Source organism: Girardinichthys multiradiatus, chromosome 3 (genome assembly GCF_021462225.1).
Source record: "Girardinichthys multiradiatus isolate DD_20200921_A chromosome 3, DD_fGirMul_XY1, whole genome shotgun sequence".
NCBI lineage: Eukaryota > Metazoa > Chordata > Actinopteri > Cyprinodontiformes > Goodeidae > Girardinichthys > Girardinichthys multiradiatus.
In genome coordinates, this window is record NC_061796.1 from 9,494,291 (window position 1) to 9,503,414 (window position 9,124).

Sequence of the window (9,124 nt, forward strand, 5' to 3'; positions counted from 1 at the left end):
CAAATAGGACTAAACTTTAGTGTGCATAACTGTTCACCCCGTCTAAAGTTAGTACTTTGTAGAGCAGGCTTTGGCAGCAATTACAGCTGCAAGTTGCTTTGCATAAGTCTAGCTGAGCTCGCTACATCTTGCCAATAGGAGTTTTGCCCATTCCTCGAGGCAAAACCGCTCCAGCTCCTTCATGTTGGATGGTTTTTGCTTGTGAACAGCGATCTTCAAGTACAATCACAGATTCTCAATTGGATTGCGGTCTGGACTTTGACGAGGCCATTCCAACACATTTAAATATTTCTCCTTAAACCACTCAAGAGTTGCTTTATGCTTCGGGTCATTATCCTGCTGGAAGGTCAACCTACATCCCAGTCTCAAATTACAGACAGTGTGTCCCAGATTTTGCTTAAGAATATATCTGTACTCATCCATCATTCAATATTTCTCTTAACATGCCCCAGTTTCCCAGTCCTTGCTGCTGAATAACATTCCCACAGCATGATGCTGCCACTACCATGTTTCACTCTGGGCATGGTGTTCTTGGGGTGATGGGATGTGTTGGATTTTCTGCAGACATAGCATTTTCCTTGGTGGTCCAGTTTTAGTATCTGATCAGAGCACCTTCCTCCATACATTTGGGGAGTTGCCCACTCACCTTTTAGCAAACCTCAAAATCTGCCTTCTTATTTTTAACACTAAGTAATGGCTCTTTTTTCTTTTTGCTTAGTAGTATTGCAGCCTCTGGGGTCTTTCACACTGAAAGATCATGTGACATTTAGATTGCACACAGGTGGACTTCATTCACTAATTAAGTAACTTTAGAAGGTAATTGGCTGCACCAGAACTCTAGGGGCTTCATAGCAAAGGGGTCAATAGATATAAACATGCAAATTTTCAGTTTTCTATATATTTTTTTCTCATTTCACTTCAACGACGTAGACTATTTTGTGCAGATCCATCACATAAAAAACATTTTAAAAAATGTAAATTATAAGTTGCAATGTAACAAAATATGCAAAAAGCCAAGGGGGGTAAATACTTTTTTAAGACACTGCTTTCCATTAAAAAGGTTCTTTGTGATTATGTAAATGTGTGTCTGTATCCGTCCAGCTGCACCTAAGGACTGGGCTGGTCATGTTATTTCTGAAACAAAAGCAAGAAATGCAGAGGAGTCCAATGGTCCTGGACTGGAATACCTCTTCACAGGTGCCAGAAGTTGGTCAACTCCATGCAGCACAGATGTTAGTCTTAGTTAAGCTAATTTTCAAGCATTTTACAGGTTATACAGTTAAGTTTGTAACGAAAATTGCAGACACAGCTATTTTTCTGCGTAATCTAATTTCCCTTTTTTACTCACTTTCTTTAGAGTGAAAACAAATTAGATCAGTTTTTCATCTTTTGGTGTGCAGTGAATGCACAGTTCCCAATGCATGTTTGGAAATAAAAGCTATTCTAATCATTTTGAGCTTATTTTTTAAAACACAATTGTACAAACTGGGTAAACACACATTTGGTAGGTCTAATTGGGTGTAGAGAGACCTAAATTTGTTTTTTAGATGCTTTATAGCTTTGTGAGTGGAGAGTGCCAGCAGATATCCCTGTTATGCCTGTCTGTCTTGAGTGATACATTTTGAAAGTTGAGATCGGAGCGTTGAAAATTTGTAAGATGAAAAAGACAGAACATTTGCATCTCCCCCACTGCTCCCCTTTTTGTTCGTTGTTTTCCTCTCTTTGTATTCAGTCTCATGACTAGAGGTTTTATGATTAATAGTATTCCATAATAAATTTGTCTCTACTGTCCGTCTGCTCTGTAACTTTAGCCACAGCTCACACAATGATCGTCACTTTGGCTTTGTTATATCAGCCATGACTAAAGAAGCTTCTGCAGTATCCATTTACATGCACACACACACTTCCATAGTTTTTGTGTGTTGAGAGCGACACTGACAGCTGGTGAGGATCATGTGAGAAACATGACCACTGTGCTTTATACTTTAGCTCCAGTGAAGTGCATGCCACATTGTGTGTGTGCTTTTTAGTGAAAACAATGGTAAGGTAGTGAAGGTTGCACTGGTTTCTGAAATGTGGAATGAGAACAGGAGGGTTTTTCTTGTTTTTAAGAGACAGAAAGACATTTGAGAGCTAGAGTTTTGAGGGAAAGTTTCTGCTGTGGAAGCCAGTCTGGTACCCCTAGTGTTAGATGATTTTCAGGGGGGATTATTTTGGTCTGTTCCACTGCTGTGAGCAGAGACAGACAATATCCACCACTGGTCTACACGCACACACACACACACACACACACACACACACACACACACACAAACTCAACAATACTGCTTCCCTTTCTCACAGACAAATGCACAAACTCAGCATGCCAGCTAGCAGGTGGTGAACTATCACTGAAAGCCACATCTCTTATTTTTCTTGTGCTCCCTTTCTTCCTCTCCATATTTTGGCTCTTTTTCTACGCCCCTCTCCTCCCATCCCTCCCCACTGTGCTGACATGCACCTACTGGCACTTGGATTTTCACTTATCCTCCCTAGTAGTAATAGATTTTAGACTAGTATTCAGTGAGTCTCCAGGCACCCCGTTGTTAAAAGACACCTGCAGAGAAACAGATAAATAAAAGCATCAAGAAGAAGATAGTGCCTTGAGCCTGTCAGCAAGAAGAAGGATAATACTTTAGGTGCTCAACTTTGTTTGTCATTATTAGGTTTGTGCTCTCTATAATTCCTTTTTTTCTTTTTATAAATTAGTAATTTTAAGCTTTAATTAAGAGAAATAAGTTTACTAAACTTTTATCTTGGGTAATTAATATACTTGCAGTGTCTCCTGTCAGGAAACACACTATCTCTTTTTTTCTCTCCAGTCATTCAGCCAATGTTTAAAACCTAAGAAGAACTTTCCAGTGAAGAAGTTTAGTCACAAAAACCTTTGGCACATTTTTCTTAACAGTCCCTTTGGGAATTTTACAATAGTCCGTACCTGAAAGCACCACAGTAGTTCATAATCATATTTCAAAAGGAAAAAAAAGGCATATCAGTTTTACCATTAGGCATTCTAATCAGGATCCTGACATTAGAAAAAAGTTGATGTGTCACTCAGTTTCATGTTACTGATTCTCTGTCCTTGGATGTGTCATTAAGGCTGCCGTGGTCATAGAATCCATCCACCTTTGTGCAATCTAACAGAGGGAGGCATTCATAATGAAGCTGTGAAAGGAGGAGTGGGTGACAAGCTGGTGTTTGTAACCATGAGTGAGAGCGAGGAAAACAGGAGAAATGTCAAGGATAGTGAGACAGAGGGGCAGACGCTGAGCAGCTGCTCAGACATCCAGCCATGTGCATGCAACACGCGCAGGTGTACTCGTCTACATGCTGATACAGACTCCACATACCAGCTGGTGTTAGAAAAGGTATTCTTAAAGCAGGTTTGTCACTTCTCTATAGTAGCTCACAGAGCAAACGTATATGAAAGGCAAATATTTCAAGCAGATTTCTAAGTTTTTGTTTACAAAGAATTTTTTCATTGTTGCATATTTGTGGATGGCTGTAAACCTCCAGAGATGTAAAACCTGCTTTTACTGCATGTTAGTCTAAATTCCAATATTATTTGTGCAGACTTGTGACTCCTCAGAGGCATAAAAGACATTTGTTTGAAGTTAATTTTTTAACATTAAAATGTAGAAAAGATTCTGAAAGCTTCTACATTAAAGTAGATATAAATAGATTTATACACTTTGAACTTTTTCACAAACCTAAATATGCATCGTTGTGAAGCTTAAGGAAAACCATACAACAAAATAAAAATGTGGATTTGAATTCAGCCTCTGAGTCATTCTTTGGGGAACCACCTTTCAATGCATTTAAACCTGCAAATTGTAAATTTCTAGCAGTTTCGAACATCTAGAAACTGAACTTTTTCCTATTCTCCTTTTCAAAATACCTCAAGCTGAGTCAGATTGGATGGAGAGTATCTGTGAACACAAAATATTTCTTGCCTTTGACTCAATTGGATTTGGGTCAGGACTTGTCCTGGACCCTGCTGACATATCAACATGTTTTGATCTAAACCATTGCATTGTAGCTCTGGCTGTACATTTAGGATCATCATCCTGCTGGAAGGTGAAGCTCCTCTCCAGTCTTAAGACATTTACAGCATCTACAGGTTTTTATGGATTGCCCTGTGTTTAACTCCATCTGTCTTCCCATCATGTGATCTCCATTGTTAGTTTGCTGCTGTACATAACATTGAGGATGAAGGCCAAATGTTCTATTTTGTTTTTATCTGACCAGAATACATTCTTCTATGCGTGTCACCTACATTGCTTGCAGCAAACCTCAATCAGGACTTTCTTTGGCTTTCTTTCAACAATGTTTTTTTTTCTTTCCACTCCATTAAGGCTAGATTGGTAGCAAGCACAAATACCAGTTGTCATGTCAACATGTTTTTTTTTTTTTTAACCATGTCTCCATTTCCTTCCACATCATATTTATGCATTACTGTGTGTAGGTCCGGCAGATAAAATATTTTTTATATATAATTTCATCATTTAATACTTAATGACAATATGGCAATATCTTCATATGACTATATGATGAAACTGAATTGAAAATTTGATGGAAACGAAAGCAGAGAAGGATTAAATGAGTCGATATGTACCTACCAGCCAAGCCTCCTACAATAAGCTATAGAGTGAACTTAAAGGCTATTCTAGATATCTGGATCAATTCGTCAATACTGTTCTGCATAATTTACCATGTTGAAATGTCATTTTACCAACTGTTATGCATCCAGGAGGCACCTCAAAGTAATCCACATTGATTTCCACTCCACCCAAACATGTTATGTGTTGGTGTCCTCATCCAATTTGTTTAATGCTCAAACTAAAATGATCACATTGTGTGCAGCTTTTAAAATTTATTTTGCAATTATTTGGCTTAGCATTAGCTGTCACGGCAGGTCTCCATTTTCATACCAGCGGACAAAATTAAATAAAGGTTTAATCAGTCATAACAATGAGGCGGGATGGAGGCTTAAAAAAAGAAATAATAAAAACACAACCTATACCTGTACACAGTTTAGATTTGCATGATTGATTATTAGTGACAGACCAGGTATTCAACAACCTCAGACTACAACAATCACTGTTTTAGATGCACGACTCCCCTTAATGTAAAATAAACAGTGTTGTTTTAGCTGTAACAATGTGCAAAATAACTTTTCTCATCTTCCTGCAAGCTTACTTAAGTGCATCGACATCCACCCTCTCATCATCCTTTATTCAATAGAGAGCACTCTGCTGTAATCAGATCAGTGTAAAACTGCAATACCTGCTTACACAGATGTAATTGAAATACACTCATTTGCATAAGCAAATGGCTGCTTTTATGATCGCTTTCATTTAGGAAAAATGGAAAGAACACTTTAGTAAAAAAAAAAGATTCAATCTGTTGTCATTTAAGAAAGACAACAGATGTTACAATTGTAAATGTGGAGTATAAGCAGTCAGCAAGTAACATGAAAAGTCTAATATCACACTGCTAGAATATTTTTGAATCCTAATATAAGGCACCATTAATATGTGTTTCTGAATGTAAATGATGATTAAAAGCAGTTATCTATAAAGAGTTGTGCCTTATTTTAAAAAAAAAACTAAGTTATGTTGTTATATAAACTTGCGATATGCAGTGCCACTCACAATTAGTGGTATTGTTGACAAAGCTGCAACAACAGTATAAAAATAAATGGATCTTAAAATCACATGGAGACTTCGTGACCCCAGAATCTCACCTTTTACTGCAGTTTTCTTATCGATGAGCTTTGGAGATGTTTTTTTTTTTGTTTTTTTTTTATACCTCTTTTTCAAAATCCTCTCTGTTTGGGGGCAAAATAAATTTGGGTTCTGGTCCAGCCTTGTTTGCCACAGTTCCAGTTGTTTAAAACCGTATATACAGTCAAACAACTATGCTTTTTCTTTCTTTATTTCGTGATCAACTAGGACAGTTGCTAAAATTTTTTTTGTTATTGTGTTGACTAAAGGATTTCTAAATTATACATTTTCCTACAAAAGTCAAACATTTGTTTCTTTAACAACCAAACTTGGCCGTGATTGTTTCAAAACAAAATCATGGATGAGGCAAATGTTGTACGCTACGCTGCTGACCCAGAAGACTTATGCAAATTGTAGCCAGAGGTTTCTCCTCACTATGACGATGACGAGAAAAACAATAAAAAATTTAATTCTTGAAAATGTCTACAAAAGTAATGATTTTGTCAACTAGTCCTGGCAATGGGCCTTGGTTGCACCATTGCCTTGCAGCAAGATGGTCCTGGGTTCAAATCCCTGCCAAAGCTCTTTCTGTGAGTTTACATGTTCTCCCTGTGCATGGGTGGGCTCTCTTTGGGTACTCCAGCTTTCTCCCACAGTCCGAAAACATGGATGTTAGTGTAATTTGCATGTTCCCCTGCGATGTGGGTAGTAAAGATGGATGGATAGTCTCAACATTCCTAAGATCAACACACACCTGCCTTACTTGAATGCCTTGTTCTCTTGTCTTTCCCATTTTGAAGAGTAAAATTCCTCTGTGTTTGGCCATATGTATATCACAAATGAAGCCACATTACTAATAAAACGTAGTCAGACACTGTTCTACTTAATAAAATATGAATAAATAAATGTTTCAGTTTCATAAATGCTTATAGAAAATGTGAGGGGTATGAATGTGTGGCACCAGCGATTTTGCTAAAAGAAAATAATTTCTGTAAGCCAGATTTTTTTCTATGCCTGAGTAAAAGCACTTCAATTAAAGGTTGGAATTAGCTGTTACCATGACATTATGCTGCTGTAATAAGGGTTTTTTGCATATCTCTACCAGGAATGCAAACCTTTGTACTTTATGTTTAAACAAACCCAGTCTGAGCTTCTTCCTTCTCTCTTCTTAACAGTTCATCTTTCTCCTCTAATCACTGTTTACCATCATTCACTGTCCCCTCTTTTCCTGGATGGACATCTTTTTATTGCATTGGCACATTTAGAGTAAACAGAGGTACTGCCTGATGTGTGAATGTGGTTAGCTGATTTGATCTAAACACACTTCTGTAAATATGAATTACAGACTCCCTTTGCAATGAGTTGCATTGATCTGTGTCCACAAGTCAGTGTGAGATAAGACTTAGTGCTGCTGTGTGCTTGTCAGTGTGTTGGCACATATCAACGGGATATTACACTGGATGTTGAAATTCACTTATTTACTTAATAAGCAGGGAGACTGAGGCTGTGAGCTCATATTAGTAATACTTTATCTACCATTCAGTTTGATTACTGTCAGGTCAATGTCTGAAGCTGCGATAGGAATCTTTATCTCTTATAAGACGAGAGCAATCAGTAACATTCTCTCTTAAGAAGTCAGAAAAGTAGCATATTATTGCAAGTGTATGGACACATAAATATGCATAAAAATGGTTTCATGGAGCTTTCATAATGTGTGTGTTTCTTTCCACAGGAACTTGTGGTCAATGGAGTCAAAGGAGCTGCTTCTGTGCGACCTGACTCTGCGCTCCAGGTTGGCTCCTACAGTGAACTGCTGAAGAAACTGGGGATAGGCATTGCACTAGCAGCCGCCATCTTAGCCTTTATTGTAGAGAAGCTGTATTGAAGGTGATGAATCAAGAAATAATTAGGCAAATGACAGGTTTAAATTGTTCACAGCAGATTTTTTTATTCAAGCATTCACCGCAGGTTTTGTGTTTTTGTATGGAAATGGCTACATTAAGGTTTTTTGTCTTTCTTCACCACACTCTGCATCCTGACATTTTATTTTACAGATACATCAAAAACAACTGAACAGATATTTCAGTATCTGTTTTGCCAATGGCTCTGCTGGGAATGCATTTTATTATGTGGAAATGAGTGAGACAGTTTCTTTGCTTTTACATTCATTTCAGAGTATTTATTTTTACAAACTAGACAATGTATTTTATAGCTGCATGATAAATCTCATTCATGTTGTTTTTACATATTTAGTTGTGGTTCAAAATGTTGTCATCTGACAAGAATGCAAATTCACTCCACACTCTTCAGATTTTTATTTGTAAAAGAGTCTGAAAACCGTGTAATTTTCCTTCCACCTCCCAATTAATTAATACTTTGTGTTGGAATATCTCATAAACTCTTTATAAAATTGACAGAAGTTGAAAAATGGAAAAAAGGTTTAAGGAGTAAAATGCTTTTGAAAAGGACTGCACCATGTATTAATAATTGTCTTTTTTCATTGTAACAGAATCCTCTAATAAAGGTCAAAATCAGTTAATTCTGAGTAAAACTGCGAAAGTGTTGATTGATTTACTGACTCACTGAATTATTGATTGTCTAGTTGCTGTCATAGATCAAGTCTGCCTGTCATGCTGTCTGCTGTCTATTCTTAGATACAAATATCCCAACACAAGCTGTGGAATGTCATCAGTTAATAATGCATGCCCCAATTTCTGCTGTACTACACAGCATCTATTCTTTGTGCCGCTGGCTGTGTGTGTGCGCACACGTCCGTCCTCTTCATATATCCAAGCAGCTGAGATGTTGAACTTGTCCATGTGTGAGCAGATGTGGCTGGACTTCCCTGCACAGTGTGATGTGGTGTGTTTAGGTTCTTCTGATGATTCATTTAGCAGAAAATCTTAGAGCATGTTGACACAACACATTGGTCTCTGAGAGTCCTCTTTTTATATTTGTAGATTTTATGCACATTTGGTTGGTTGTCTCAAGTTAGTAAATCATGCAGGCGACACATTTATTGTACAGATACATGCATGTTTGCTGGAGTTTTCTGCCCAGCTGATGCATGTTTTTCTCTCTCCTATACAAACACATATTCACTCACATCACAGTGAAGCTTTGGGTTATACAGGCAAATGATGCACATTGAACAAACTTTCACACTAACATGGGCACCCAATCAAACGTTGCATGTTGTACAGGAAGACACTCTGTGCTTGTTTTGTTTGATCAAATGATATGTGGAGCTGTTGAGCTTGTTACATCCATCCAGCAGCATCTTGCATTATTCCACAGCTCTCCATACAGCTCCTTTGATGCGATGCAAGCACATTTTTCTGCCTCTGTGCGTGTCAGTT

The 9,124-nt window shown here is 37.7% G+C and overlaps 1 protein-coding gene across 2 annotated transcripts in view; it reads left to right on the forward strand.

Annotated features, from left to right (window-relative positions):
- cdkal1 (CDK5 regulatory subunit associated protein 1-like 1) overlaps nt 1-8,319 on the forward strand; it is a 281,503-nt gene extending 273,184 nt beyond the window's left edge. For both annotated transcript variants that reach the window (XM_047361870.1, XM_047361871.1), the window contains one exon: nt 7,498-8,319. In XM_047361870.1, coding sequence (XP_047217826.1) covers nt 7,498-7,650 — 153 coding nt within the window. In that variant the 3' untranslated portion in view covers nt 7,651-8,319. The remainder of the gene's footprint in view (nt 1-7,497) is intronic.
- Nucleotides 8,320-9,124: the final 805 nt, after the last annotated feature.